The 15785-nt window shown below is 39.4% G+C and overlaps 1 protein-coding gene across 1 annotated transcript in view; it reads left to right on the top strand.

Annotated features, from left to right (window-relative positions):
- The window catches only part of LOC114052190 (ATP-binding cassette sub-family A member 3-like), a 193544-nt gene extending 178296 nt beyond the window's left edge, over positions 1–15248 (top strand). The window contains exons 28-32 of the mRNA XM_027874667.1: positions 3114–3301; positions 4058–4228; positions 4759–4949; positions 14234–14307; positions 15117–15248. Coding sequence (XP_027730468.1) covers positions 3114–3301; positions 4058–4228; positions 4759–4949; positions 14234–14307; positions 15117–15248 — 756 coding nt within the window. The remainder of the gene's footprint in view (positions 1–3113; positions 3302–4057; positions 4229–4758; positions 4950–14233; positions 14308–15116) is intronic.
- Positions 15249–15785: the final 537 nt, after the last annotated feature.

Below are 15785 nucleotides of genomic sequence, written 5' to 3'. Positions count from 1 at the left end.
TAAAAATGATTGAGAGAAATATGTGTATACTTTTAATGTACATTTGATAGTCCTACAAATAGGATGATAAAGAAAATTGGCTCTTGGACTTTAAAGTTTCAGATTAATTGTATCTAAAAGGCTACAAGGATTTTATTAATTTATACATTTAGGTCTGAACAATTTCTTTCCTATAAGCTGAAGATATCTGCCCCACCACAGTGACAGGCTGATAATTCAATAGCAGTTTACTGAGACTTGATTTGATCCTAAATTCATATCATAGCTTGAAAACAGTAGGGTCTACAAAAAAATTGTACAATTCTATTGGCAAAAAAATTTCTACCTCTTCCCTTTTGTCAGTATCACTCTATCCATTCCTTCCCAAGACTCAGCATGGGAAGCACACCCCAGGAAAGATTAAAATCATGGACTTGATACAATGTGTAATGATTTTATATCATTTGGTTTCATTATTGCTTTGTTTGAAATATTTCCCTTTCTGGAGGGGAAATTGTTGCAAATATACAATAGTAACCTAGAAAGGCTGGGCACTTGTCTAACAAAGTCCTATGCCTGCTACTAAGATATAATTCCTGCCCAAATATTATTTGCACTATGACCTAAATGTAAATTGTGATAAATTGTTATTTAGCCATAATATCACTTTTATTTTTGTGATTGCTCATTTGTATCATAAATATTTGATTTGGTATAATGAAAAGATTTGATCTATCAATATGAACTAAATAAACTAGAATTTTTTTTAAATTTAGTTTTAATCTTTTAGAAAAACTTTGTTTTTCTAATGGACACAAAATATGGATTTTTAAATTTTTTGAAAAATTGTATTGATAACTGATTTTTATTTCACCTACATTTCCCAACATATTTCCATCCTTCTCTTCTTCTCTCCCTGAGGAAAATCCTTTGTAACAAAGAATTTAAAAAGGGGAAAACAGTTAATTAAGACTAACCCTGATATCTAAAAAGTTAGACAACAGTGCTCCATACCAATAGTTTCCCCAACTTCTGCAAAAGAAATGGGAGAAAGGTGCTTTTTCATATCTCTTGATCATTTTAATTTTGTAGCATTCAGTTTTGATTGAATTGTTCTTGTCATTTACACTGTAGTAGGCACTGAGTATATATTTTTTCCTTGATTCTGCTTTCTTTACTTGGTATAAGATGTCTTTCCACAGTTTTATGTATTCATCATATTTATTGTTTCTTACAACACAATAATATTCTGTTATACTCATGTACCATAACTTATTTAGCCATTCTCTAATCAGTGATTATGTACTTTAGTTCCACTTCTTTGCTATTACAAAAGAGCTGCTATAAATACTTTTTTGTATGTGAGGCCTTTTTTTTGTCATTAACCTTCTTGAGGTTATATGCTTATCATTGTAATCTCTGGGTCAAATAGAAAGATGGCTATTTAGTGATTATATTACCCTACTAATATAAAACAAGCCTAATACCCATTAGCATTTATGTTAACTTAAGAGACAATTTCATCCTCATTTAATTGCAAGCATTGGAAATTGCTGTATGAGGTGAAATCTTTTGGAATGGCAAATTTGACTAGTATATTGTCTATGACTTCACTTTGATCCTGGAAAGAAAAAAGTGGTTATTAACTCATTAGAGTTCAAATAGGATATTGGGCCTGGGATCAGAAAGATCTAGGTTCCAATCTTGCCTCAGACACTTATTAACTCTGTGATCCTAGGCAAATTCCTTCAACTCAGAATGTCTTTCCCTTAGTCATCTCCTCTTCTCCTATGGATTCAAGTATCATATCTATACAGATCACTTCATTACCTATGTGGCTAGCCTTCATCTTGCTCCTCAACTCTTATCTTACATCACAAACTGCCTACTAGATATCATCTGGTAATATCCCAAATTTAACACATCCAAACCAAAGCCAATTAATTTCATTTAGGGAGCTAAACATACTGTTCCACTAAACTCCTTTCTCTCTGTGAAACCTTCCAGTTCCCCAGATTCACCATCTTAGAATCATCTTTGACTTGTCCCTTGCCCACACTCCCATATACAATCATTTAACAATTTTTTTTAAAATTTTCCCTCTATCATCTCTGATATCACTTCTCTCAGCCATCATATAGCCACTACATAACTTCAAGTTCTCATCCCTTTCTGATTTGCTTTGAGGGTAATATGCAAACCTCTCCATACCAATAGTTTCCCCAACTTCTGCAAAAGAAATGGGAGAAAGGTGCTTTTTCATATCTCTTGATCATTTTAATTTTGCAGCATTCAGTTTTGATTGAATTGTTCTCGTCATTTACATTGTAGTAGGCACTGAGTATATATTTATTTGAGGCTCTCAACCATCTGGGACCAACTTATTCTTTTCAGCCTTATTCAGTACTACTTCACCTACACTGTTGCCCAAACTAGATTACAAGATATTTCACAAACTCCACATTCCATCTTCTACTGTTCTGCATCCTCACAGGCCACCTCCAAGTCTGGTATGTCCTCCCTCATCTCTATCTTTCAGAATCCTTATCACAGACACATTGATATTGCTGTTCAAAAACACCAGACACCCACAGTCACATTGCTGCACTATGTTCTCTCTTTTCCTACTCCAAAAATAAAGAGCCCTGAAAAAACAGTGCGATGAGCCAAAGAAACCCTGCTTCTCCTAGCTTTTACAGTCCAATTGCAGTCAGCTTCATCATGAAGAAGAGTGGCTAGTACAGTCCCAAGGGCTTTTTTTCCCATAGCTGCTGCCTTATCACCTTCATGGCTCAAATGTCCTGTCATCCTTATTGTGCCACATATTTTATTTCTTATGTATTCCCCCCACAGCACTGAGCATAGCAAGTGTTCAGGAACTGGTTTAATCGAATCCAGGTAAAAAGGTCCACAGGACCAGTTTATTCCAGTAGGCTCTAGATGCAGAGAACCTTTAGCCCTGATATTAGCAGGGATATTGTAGAGGAATAAATCTCATTAATTAGAGATACCAACCAGTAGAAGGAACTCCATGTCCTATATATAGAGAACAAGTACCCAGAGAAAAAGCATTTTTTTTTCAGTCCCATCCTTTGACTGAAACCGTTTCCTGGGGCACTGAACTCTTATTTCAGGTACAGCGACGAATCAGTTACTGTCCTCAATTTGATGCTCTGCTAGACTACATGACAGGAAGAGAAATAATGTATATGTATGCTCGATTGTGGGGGATTCCTGAAAATCACATCGATCGTTATGTGAAAAACATGCTGAAGTCATTGCTCCTTGAAACCAATGCAGACAAGCTCATTAGGAACCTAAGGTGAGATGCTGTCCTTCCCTAGTCCTTCTTTTCTGTAACTATAACCCTTAGAAACAGAATCAGAAGGGCACAGGAGATTCCTAATCAATAGGCTTAGGATATTACCATATAGATTTTGTCATCATTCACAAAGTCAAATCTTCCACCAGAAACTCCATGACAGCAGTGAGGCAGTAGAGATCTGTTCTTAGGGACTTGATCAGAAACCGCTATTTTAACTTTGCTCTCCATTGATTGGCCCCTGCTAGAAACAACAGATCCATCTCAGATCCTAGCTGCTATTGATGATTTTGATGCTATGATCAGGGTTCCTTCCGTGGACGTACCTCCTTATTGACCTGGAGTATAGAAGAAAAGGATATCAGCATCATAGCTTGAGTGGCTCAGACCCTGTCCTTTGTGATACTTAGAGACGATGACTATGCTAAAGGAGCAATCAGCCAAAAAGACTGTTGTGGCCCAAATGCCAGCAGTAGGGATGATCTGGGTTGCCTATATAGATAAAACATATATAAATTTAGTGCCACAGATCCTACTGCCCAGGGCCAGGTAAGAGGACATGACTCCCTTCTTGGGCATATATTGAAATTATCTTTAAATCAAAAGTCTGCATTGGGATTTGTTACCTTTTTTTTTAGATTCACAATATTTGTCAGTGTGCTACTTAGGACTTTGATTATCTCTGAATTATATTCTATAAATTACTGCTGTTTATGGCCTTTTTTTCTTTCTTTATTTGCTTCCTTCTTCATGGAGTGGTGGCAACAAGCGTAAGCTAAGCACTGGTATTTCCCTAATTGGAAGGCCTTCAGTCATCTTCTTGGACGAGCCTTCTACAGGCATGGACCCTATGGCTCGGCGCCTACTCTGGGATACAGTGATGCGGATTCGTGAGTCCGGCAAGGCCATTGTCATAACCTCCCACAGGTGTGGCCCACAGCTTGGTCAGGGATGTGGGGGGAACTGTAGTAGGGACAGCAGGGCTTTGTTGGGGCTGGGAACTCAAATCAGTAACTCTGAGTCTTAGAGGTTAATGGGAACAAGGCCTCCCAGTAGCTAATTTTGCCAAAGGGAACATCCTAGAATCCCTTAAATGTTGGCTACTTGGGTGGTCTTTGGAACCCTTAGAATTTAGGGTAGAAAGATAGAGGGAGACTGATAGATGAAAGCTCCCACAGTGATTTGGGGCATCTGCTTCTATTATATATTAAACACTTTGAGTTTCCTCAAAATGAGGGGACTGGACTAGATGATTTCTAAAATCCTTCAGCTATAAATTTTGTAATCCTATGACCCTTTGATCTTCTCTATTCCCCAGACATACCCTGGGCCCTGAGCACTTGCAATACCAGGACAGGCCTCTCCAGGGATGGTATACAAAATCTTAGCTTTATCTAGACCATAGCCTTTACCCTACAAGGAGGGACATCTCCAGCTCTTGTCCCTTGTCTCCCCAGCATGGAGGAATGCGAGGCCTTGTGCACCAGACTGGCCATCATGGTGGCTGGGAAGCTGAAGTGTCTAGGAAGTCCACAGTATCTCAAGAACAAGTTTGGCAGTGGATATACCTTGATAGCCAAGATGAAGAGTGATAGTACAGATTCTGATATGGAACGTTTCAAGGACTTCATCAATTTAACCTTTCCAGGTATGAAAGCTTGAGTAGAAACCTTCCCAGTTTAGCCCTTTTAATGATACATGTTATTGCCCTGTCCTATGATGAAAAAGCAAAGCTCCTTGGTGACATTCTTACCAATCCTTCTTTGGCATCAACTAATTATTGTTTTTAAGGTTCCCTTCTGCCAACTAGCCTTGCAAGTTCTGCATAGCCAAAGTATGTTTGGGGAAAGAGAATTAGAACTGATGGACCCTCTTTTCCCTTCTTTTTTTTTTCTTTTTGGTGAGGCAGTTGAGGTTAAGTGACTTGCCCAGAGTCACACAGCTAGTAAGTGTCTAGTGTCTGAGGCTGGATTTGAACTCAGATCCTCCTGACTCCAGGGCTGGTGCTTTATCCACTGTACCACCTAGCTGCCCCTCCTCTTTTCTCTTCTTAAACAAAGAGCCTGTAGGTCATGGGTATGAAAAAAATTAGATGATTTATGCACCAACATACTAATCTTTCATTATTATGGCACATCACAATGTTCTATGCATGGAGTAGGAAATAGAATCATGCACTAGGCTATATGTAAGACTTTCAAGATTGAATGGGGAAAATGACAAATCAGTTTTGGTGTGGATAAAGTAAAGGGAATAAATGGATCGAGGGAAAAATAATCCAAACTATATTTTATAGGATAATGGTATTTAATATAAAAGATACTGCTATTGTTTATGAGCCAGTTATAATAGACCCTGGGAATCACTATAGAAGCAACACTAAAAAAGGTACTTAAAACTGAAACAGAGGGAAGACAGCCTCATATGAAAGATCATTAGTTATGACACAGTTATACTTTTGTGTAGATCTGCTCTCTTGTTCCAGACCTTGAGATACTGTTTCTAGCCTCTTTTTCTAGACATTCTTCACCTATTCTCTTATACTTGTTTTGGACCCTGGGCCATGCCCTTTGTCTGACACCACTTTTAGTTGCAGTCCTCTACCTCTTTCTGAATCTCTGATCACTCATCCCAGCTTGCCTGGTCAGTTCTACACTTTCTATGCTGTCTACACCTTCATCTTACGTACCAGATTCTGGTCTCAATGTCATCCCCTGGAATAAATATACTTACACAACCCCCTGCATCTATAGTAATGGAACCTAAATATGTGACCATTTGCCCATATACTACACTATCTGCCTTGCTCCCCTGGCTTCAATAAGCTACTTTCCTGGCCTTTTCCAGTCTACCTTGTACTTCTGCTACCCACAACCTAACAGTAAGAAGCAGGTAGGAAACCAGTGTCATTAATTAGTTCTCCTCTAAGAGGTGGTTTAAGATAAAATGTCATTCAATTCAACAAACATTTAAGTGTATGCTTTATGTGCAAGTCACTTAGGTGAATGGAAAACAAAGACAAAATAGTCCCTTCAAGTTGAGTCTGTAATGGTAGAGTTCTGGTAGAACATAAAGACAAATAGGTAAAATACAAAGTAACTTCAGGAGTGAGAAAGCTAATAAAGAAAGGGCCCAGGGAAGACTTCACTGGAGGGAGGTGAGGTAAGGGGCAGTACCTAAGCTGAAGCTTGAAGGAAGCTCAGGATTGTGAAAGGTGAAGATTAAGAACCATTCCAGATACAGCAGATGGTCCTTATAAATGCTCCAGTGTGGGAGGCAGAATGTTGAGTTCAGAGAACTGCTAGGAGTGAAATTTGGCTGGAACATGGAGTTTATAAAAGGGAGTAGCATGAAATAAGGCTGCAGGTAGATAGAGTAGATGTTTTGGGCAGCTATGTAAATGGCGATTAGAGAGGTAAAAGATTAGAAACAGGGAGACCAGTTGGGATGCTGTCACAATAGTCCATATGAGAGATGTTGAGGACCCAAACTAGGATTACACCTACATGGGTAGAGAGGAAAAAATGGAGGTCAGAAATATTGTGGTGGAAGAATTAGCTGGGCATCTAAGTGGTGCAGTGGATAGAGGGCCAGGCTTGGATTCAGAAAGACTCATCTTCCTGAGTTCAAATCTAGCCTCAGACATTTACTAGCTGTATGACCCTGGGCAAGTCACTTAAATCCTATTTGTCTCAGTTTTCTCATCTGGAAAATGAGCTGGAGAGGGAAATGGCAAACCACTCTGATATCTTTGCCAAGAAAATCCCAAATGGGGTCATGAAGAGTTGAACACAACTGAAATGACTCAACAACAAGAAGAATCAGCTTAGCAGAAGATTGAATTTCAAGAGTGAGAGACAGGATGGGATGTTAAGGCACTTAACTAGCTGTCTGTAGGGAAGTGGGTATTGCAGTGGATGGGGTGCTTAGTGTGTAGTCCAGAAAACCTGAGTTCAAATCCAATCTCAGACACTTAATAGCTTCATAACCCTGAGCATTGGTAACCTTGAAAAGAACAGTTTCATCTGAGTGATGAAATAACAAGCCAAACTACAAGGGGCTGAGAACCAAATTGGTGGCAAAAGAATGGAATCAGTAAGCATAAACATTCTAGGATTCTGGTAATTAAAGGAGGGGAAGATATAAAAGATTAGCTTGTGAGGATGGTAGCACAAAGTGCAAATGACAGAGTAGAACCAAGCATATTTTTAGGCATCAATAGATAGGGAGAGATTAAAAATGGGGTGGGGAAGGGGATAAGTGATAGAAACACCTGGGGGAAACAGGAAAGTACAATATTGAGAGCACAAGTTGAAGAGTTAAAGAGAAGAGCCACCACTTTCATAAATTAAAGGACAAGTAGTTGTGGGTGCATATGTAGACATTTTGAAATGTGGAATTAGGGGATATGAAGGAACCCACATTGATTTATCTCAATTTTCTCAATAAAACAGAGCTTTCTACTGAGGGGGGAGCAGGGTTGGAGGTTTCAGAAGAGAGGTTTGAAATAATCACCAAAGAGAATGGGTTGGATAATCAATCAAGAAAGAATGAAAAGATTTCTGTGCAGCATTGTGAATCTATTTGAGATCAGATAACATGAATTTCTCCCTAATGAAGTCAATATGCTTTTATACCTTCTCCCAAGGCTACTACAGACAAAGGATGAAGGGATTCAAGGGTAGAGGACAATATATATTTGAGTGGGTTAAATATAAGGTTAAGATTCTGAAGCAGGAAAGTGAGATCAAAGCAGGAGTAGTGGTGGACTAGGAAAACAAGGAAAGATTGGAGGGCTAGAATTTGCCATGAAGATGAAAAATAGTTTAGGAAGAATGAATTAGAGGCAGAAAATTAAAGGACAAGAAGTTATTCTCATAAAAGAAAATTTCAGAATTCAAGATCATAGCACAGTTATAGATGATATTGAAATTTTATAATGTATGACCATCCCTGTCTGTCTAGGTGGTATAAAGATAAAGTAATAACAATAACTGACATTTATATAGTTCTATAAAATTTATAGAGTACTTTGAACTTCACAAGAACCCTGTGAGGGGTAGGTACATATAGGTGATTGGAGTCGAAGAAGTTGATGAGGAAGGCTAAGATATTCAGAGAAACATTAACATGCATGACGACATCCCCAAGTTTTAGAGTAGGGGTTATTATGTAAAGAAAGGTTCTAAATTCCTTGAGAAAGAAGATTGACTTGAAAGTGCGAGGTTATAAGAACAAGAATATGGCCTCAATGATATGGACCAAACCTCAAAGAAGGCAAGTTTGCTAAATGGTAGTAACAAAGGGAGGATCCAGGAAATAGTACTGAGGAACAAAGAGTTTGGTGGTTTTTTCTAGAAAGCATGAGAAAAATAGCAACCTCCACTGCAAAGGGTGATGACGAAGGCATTTCCTTCCAGAGAAAATGCTTGATGTCCAGAATATGAAAAGAATCTCAGCAGTTCAGATATTATCTAGTCCAACCTATCCTTGAACAAAAAATTCCTCTAAAATATGCCTGGCAAATGATCCTTGCCCTGTTTCTACCATACCCCACTTTTTTTTTTTTTACCTTTCTCAACCATTGATAATCAAATCAACATTGCTTTTTACTACTATGACAAGCATAACACTCTAATTTCCCATGGCTCTGTAGGCTGCCTAGGAAGAACTCCATCCCTAACTCTATTTCAGCCCCATCCCTCCAATATCTCTATTCCTTTTTTCTATTGGGTCCTCTGGACCCCCTGTTCTATTGTTAACAAACTCAAATCTGGGTTCAGATACTCAGTAACTTTATGACTGTTGGCAAATCACTTAACCTGTGCTTCAATTTCCTCATCTGTAAAATTGGGAAAATAATAGCACCTAAATCCCAGGTTATAGTGAGAATCTAATGAAGTAATAATTGTAAAGTGCTTACCATAGTGCCTGGCACATAGTAAGCACTATATAAATGTTAACTGTTATAATATATCTGTGCCCTACCCCCCTCAAAAAATCCTTTGTATATTTCATATTTACTTATATGGGTATGTTATTTCCCCTGATAAAATGTAAGAGCAGGGATTATTTTTTTGTTGTTTTTGTATCACTGTCACCTAGAACTGTGCCTAACATACTGTAGCATAGATGGCAATTTGCATTATAAAAGCTTGTAGAATTGAATTGGTCATCCAGATTTTGCTAGAGGACATCCAGGGCAATTTGCAAGGGAGGAGGAAAGGAAACTGGAAATTTTGGTCATGTGCTTGTAACCAATTTAGAAGGAGCCAGTAGAGGGACAATTGGTTAGAGATGAAAGAAAGGCATTCTACTTTTTTTTTTTTTTAAGCTAGGCAATGGGGTTAAGTGACTTGCCCAAGGTCACACAGCTAGTAAGTGTTATGTGTCTGAGGCTGGATTTGAACTCAGGTCCTCCTGAATCCAGGGCTGGTGCTCTATCCACTGTGCCACCTAGCTGCCCTGTATTTTACTTTTTAAAGGCTCTAATTGTTAGGAATTTTTTTCCAAGCCTAAATTTGCCACTCTTTAGCTTCCACTCATTATTCTTAATTCTGCCTTGTAGAGCAAAACAAATCTTACCTTTTTTTACATGGTAACCCATCAGATATTTTAAGAAAGTGTTCATACCCTCCCTAATTCTTCTCTTCTCCAGGCTAAACATATCCAGTTTGTTCAGCCAGCCTTCTCATGACATGATCTTGAGGTTTTTCACCATAATAATATCACCCTCCTGTGGATATTTTCCACCAGATTAACATCCTTCCTAGAAAGTAGAACCTAGGAATGAACAAAGTATGTCGATGTGGCCTGACCAGCCAAAGTACAAAGCAACTATCATCATCTTAGTCCTGGTGATACAGTTTGAGGGGTTTAGGGACCCCTCAAGGACCAAAGTACAGGACACAGTCATCTGGAAAGAATTCATGGACTCAAGCAGTCTTTAAGTCAAGTTGGCAAAGGTTAATTTTACTCTATTCAGCGGGCAAAAGTTCTTAAGGAACCTGCAACCTTAGAGGGGTACAGTTAAAGTTTATATAGGAAAAACTATAGTAAAATGTGCCTAGTATGCTAATTAGGTGACTCGGTGGGATTAGGAAGTGGTTAAGGAGTGGTCAGTTCTTAAAGAAACGTTTTGTATCTACTGTGCAGGTGTTTTACTCAGAGTTCACCAGGAAAAGACCAAGGAGGGTGGTGGGGGGCGCCACAGAGAGGTGTGGTTTTTAGGTTTGCTATGTCACTACGTTAATTACCAGTCAGGGCTGACTAAGGATTGTCCAGTCTACCACTAATCAAAGTCTTATTTGACAAGATAGATGTAGGGAGTGTGTATGTATGTGTGTACATATGTATGTATTAATTCTAGGATACACTTAATGAGGAGTCCAGGATGCATATAATGAGGTAAAGAGTTGGTGTAGATGATCCGGTATGTACCAAATATCTTTATGAGCCAGTACAACGCCAGTTCAAACTAATAATTCCTACAGGTGCAGTTTGTTACTGTACCAGGAAGAGAGATAAGTGTTTTGCTGGGGCCCATTCATGAGTAATTGCTAGGTACAATGTCCTCGAGCTAGGGAGAAACTGCTACGGATAGTGTTTTGAGGATAGAGAGAAATAAGGTCTTGGAATTGGGTCTGAGCACAGTTACCCAAGCACCACATACTGGACACTTTGCCTCTCAACGTAGCCTAAAATTGTATTAGCTTTTTTTTGACACAGTCATTCATTCATTCAGTCAACAAGCCCTTACTGTATGCCAGGCACCATGCTACGCCCTGGGGATACAAAGAAAGGCAAAAACAGAATCCTTGCTCTTGTGGAGCTCCCATTGTAATAGAAGAGACTATCTGCAAATAGTCATACAAATGCAAGATATATTCACTGTAAATAGGTGATTTTGGAGGGAAGGAACTGGGAGTGGGGGAGGAAAGGCCTACTATACAAGACAGGATTTGAGCTGAGTCTTGAATGAAGTCAGGGAAGCTAGGAGTTGAATAAGAAGAGAAAAAGCCTTCCATCCATGAAGGATAGCCAGTGAAAAGGCACAGCCTGGAAATGTGTAGGGAGCACCAAGCCAGCCAGCTGTAGGTGGGTCATCATTTGTGGAAGGGAGTAAAATGCAAGAAGCCAGGCTGTGGATGACTTTAAATGCTGAACAGAAAATCTTATATTCAGTCTTGCAGGTAAAAGCGAGCTACTGGAGTTTATCGAGTAGAAAGGTGACACGGTTAGACTTATACTTTAAGAAAATCACTTTGGCAGCTGAGTGAAAGATGGATTATAGTGAGGAGCAAGCCAATGCAGGAGGACTAACTAGCAAGCTTTGCAATAATACAGGCAAAAAGTGATGAGAGCCTGTACAAGGGCAGTGGTCATATGACTGGAGAAAAGAGGACATATTACAGGGAGGTTATGAAGGTAAAAACAAGATCTGAGAGCTGACTGGATATGTGGAGTGAGCACTAGTTAGAAGACAATACCAAGGTTGCAAGCCTGTGTGATTTGGAGGATGTTTGTTTGCTAGACAGTATTAAAGACATTGGGAAGAGAGGCAGGGTTTGAAAGGAAAGATTATAAGGTCTGTTTTGAATATGTTGAATTTGAGGTGCTTACTTGACATTCAATTTGAGATAGTCAAAAAGTAGTGGGTAATGCAAGACTGTAACTCAGGAAAGAGATGAGGCCTGGATATATAGACCTAGAGATGGTGGTTGAACCATGGAAAGTGATGAGATCACCAAGTGAGAGAGTATAAAGAGAAAAGCGAAGAGGGCCCAGGACACAGCCTTGGGGGAGGCCCACAGTTAGTGGACGTGATCTGAACAAAGATCCATCAAAAGAAAAAAAAAAAAAGACTGAAAAGGAGCAGGTAGATGAGGAGAGAAAAGTGTCAATAAAACCTAGAGAAGAGAGAGTGTTCAAGAAAAAACGATTGGCAGTGTCAAAGGCTACAGATTTAGCAATTAAGAGGTCATTGGTAACTCTGGAGATACTGGTTTCAGTGGAATGATAAGGTCAAAAATCCAATGGCAGAAGATTTAAAAGCAAGTGATGGGAGAGGAAGAAGAGGCTCCTAGTCTAGATGGCTTTCTCAAAGAGTTTAATCACAGAGAGAAGCGTGACATAACAGCTAGTGCTGATGGTTAGAGCGTGTAGACGTAAACATACTTGTAACCAGTCTAGAAGGAGAGACCAAAGATTAGAGAGAATGGGGATGACAATAGGGACAATTAGCTGGATAAGAAGGAAAGGGATAGGTTGGGAAAGATAAATATGGGGAGAAGGGGATGGCTGTAGCAAGGAGAAAAGCCACCTCTTCATATGAGATAGTAGAGGGAGATTTCTGATTAATGTGAGAATAGGAGATGAAAAGCGGGAGCTCTTGTCAGCAGCCTCAGTTTTTTTCAGTGAAAGATAAAGTGAGATCTTCAACTGAGAGGGTGGAGAGAGTGGAATAAAAAGGTTTGGAATAGGGGCAGCTAGGTGGCACAGCGGATAGAACACTGGGCCTGGAATCAGGAGGACTCGAGTTCAAATCCCACCTCAGACCAGACACTGGACACTAGCTATGTGACCCTGGGCAAGTCACTTAACCCCAACTGCCTCACCTCCCTCTCCCCCCCAAAAGAAAAGAAAGGTTTGGAATAGCCACTGTGGCAAGTAAGTAGTGAATTGATTGGAGCAGTATAAAAGGATTCTTTTGCTGCCATGTAGACCCAATTGAGATTATGTAACAGTGTCATATGTATACATAGGATAGTATGTATATGTGTGTTTATAATATATGTGTATAAGTATATATAGACTGTATATCTGAGTAACTAGGAGTATAGTGTAGTTCTCTACATTAATAAGGGAAGTTGGAGGGAAGGAGGTTTTAGAGAGAAAGATAATGAGTTCTTTTTTGGACATGTTGAGTTTAAAAATGAGTTTTTTGGACATGCAAGATTGGAGGTCAGAGGGCTTCAGGTAGGATAGGTAGATTTGAGAACCATTAGCATAGTGATGGTCATTAAATCCATGGGAGCTGATGAGATCACTGAGTGAAGTACTATAGAAGGAGAACACTTCTGTGTTCCAAAAACCTATAGAAAAGAGAGAATCAAGGTGATCAACTGTATCAAAGGCTGCAGAGAGGTCAAGGAGAATAAGAATTGGGAAAAGGCCATGAGATTTGGCAGCAAAGAGATCATTAGTAACTTTGCAGAGAGTAGTTTCTTGGAATGAAAATGTTGGAAGCCAAATTGTTAGGGGTTAAGAAGAGAGTGAGAAGAGAGAAAAGTAGAGGCACCTATTGTAGCTGGCCTTTTCCGAGGAGTTTATTTATAAAAGACAGAAGAGATATAGGGCAGTTAGCAGGATCAGGAGGATCAAGGGAAAGTTTTTTTGTTTTGTTTTGTTTTGTTTTTCAGGAAGAAGGAGACATGGGCATATTTGTAGGCAGTAGGACATGTAAACAGGGAGAGACTGAAAATAAGTGAAAGTAACGATGACAGAGGCGCAGTCTGTTGGAGGAGATAGGATGGAATAGGATCACTTGAACAAGTAGGATTAGCCTTGGTAAGGAGTAAGACCACTTCATCATATAAGACAGGGGTGAAGGAGGAGATAGTGGCAGAAGACACCTGAGTGATAGGAGATGGGAAAGAAGGTATGCTAGGTGTGACAGCAGATTCTGCATCCTTCTTTTCCATTACTCTTCATCTTCCTCTTCCTGTTCCTTTCAGGGAAAACAGGGGCCCAGGCAATGGCACTTCAGGGGGTGTAGGCACACCCTTCTAGTCATGCCTATGTCTATACCTGTGTTATCCCTCCATTGATATGTTTTGACAGTAACAATTATTTTGAATTTAAAAATAAGTTTACCAGAAAACAGCTCTTCTGCATCACTTTCCCTCACTAAGAGTCTCCTCCCCATTTTAGGCAGAACATTGAAGCACGAACACCAAGGAATGGTCCATTACAACATTCCCACCGATAACCTCAGCTGGGCAAAGGTAAGTGTGGGGAGCCAACACAAACTAATGCCCCTTAAAGTAGAAGTGAGAACCAGCTTTATGGGGGATGTCACTGTAAAGCACTGACAGTCTGCACCTGAAGGCTCAGGTCCATTAGGGACCTTTTATCTTCGTGGTGTAGTGGAAAGAAAACTGGACTTGGCATGGAAAAACCAAAAGGGAGAATAATATTCTACCTACCTCACAGTGTGTGTGTGAAAGTAGTTTGTAAATGTTAAAGCATGATATAAATATTAGTTGTTTTGTAGCCTGGAGACATAGATTATTCTAAGAAACTGAGGTTGGAAACGAGCAGAACCTTTCTTTTGTAATCCTATATGTATTATTTTATATTTTTAAAAACATTATTCTTAAGGGGGCAGCTAGGTAGTGCAATGGATAGAGCACTGGCCCTGGAGTATCTGAATTCAAATCTGGCCACAGACACTTCACATTTACTAACTGTGTGACTCTGGACAAATCACTTAACCCCAAATGCCTCACAAAAAAAACAAAAAACAAAAAACATTCTGAGAAGACTGTAAATTTCAACAGATTGCCAAAGAGGTCCAAGACACACAAAAAAAAGGTTAAACTCTTTTCCAGTCATTTGTTACAGTTTTTGGCTATGAAGAGGTGTAAAAAGAGATCTTCCTCCTTTCTGGCTCCCATTTGGCTATTTCCCTTACTACCCAAAACCTACCTACCTTTTTTTCCCAATATTTACATAAGAATAGGGAGCCCAGGTCTCCTCTAGGATGCTCTCTGGGGAACTTTGTTAACATCTGATTCTATCTGCTGCCCCAAAGGTATTTGGTATTTTGGAGAAAGCAAAAGATGAATATAAATTGGAGGACTACTCCATCAGTCAAATCACACTAGAACAAGTGTTCCTGAGCTTTGCTGAACACGGCAGAGCAGAAGATGAAGAAAATGATTAAAGAGTTCTCCTCACCACTGACCCTTATGACATATGTAGCAAATAAAGAGACAATTATTCTACCTTTGTAGCCTTTGTCTTATTTTCTACTTGGAGAATTCAGGTGAGTACCTTTAGGCACAATAAGCTCCTTGCAGATATGTGCAAGACATGAGAGAAGAAATGATAAATACTCAGAGCCTTTAGTCTTTCAATAAAATGTCTACACTTTTCTTCCCAAAACCAGTTTAAGAAAGAACATTGTTTAGTAGGGCAGAGGACAAAGAGTGCTCTGAGCTGTAAGTGTAATATTGAGAAGTGATAGATCTAGACTTAGGAAATCCAGCCTTCAGAGAAGTAACCATCTCTTTGGGCAGCCAAACCCCACTCCCCTAGGATGGTGGGGGTGGGGGGGGAATTGGCGGCCTGGTTAAATCATACAGCATTGCTTCCCACTGGCATTTCTCAACATAAAATCTAGTTAAATGAAGACAGCCAAGAGGGGAAAATATGCCTTTAGGAGACAAAAGGAAAAGGAAATTAATTGTGCCATCACCTA

Source organism: Vombatus ursinus, unplaced genomic scaffold (assembly GCF_900497805.2).
Source record: "Vombatus ursinus unplaced genomic scaffold, bare-nosed wombat genome assembly UNPS02014807.1, whole genome shotgun sequence".
Classification (NCBI taxonomy): domain Eukaryota; kingdom Metazoa; phylum Chordata; class Mammalia; order Diprotodontia; family Vombatidae; genus Vombatus; species Vombatus ursinus.
Note: the sequence above shows the minus strand (reverse complement) of the source record. Positions and strands in the feature narration are given on the sequence as shown.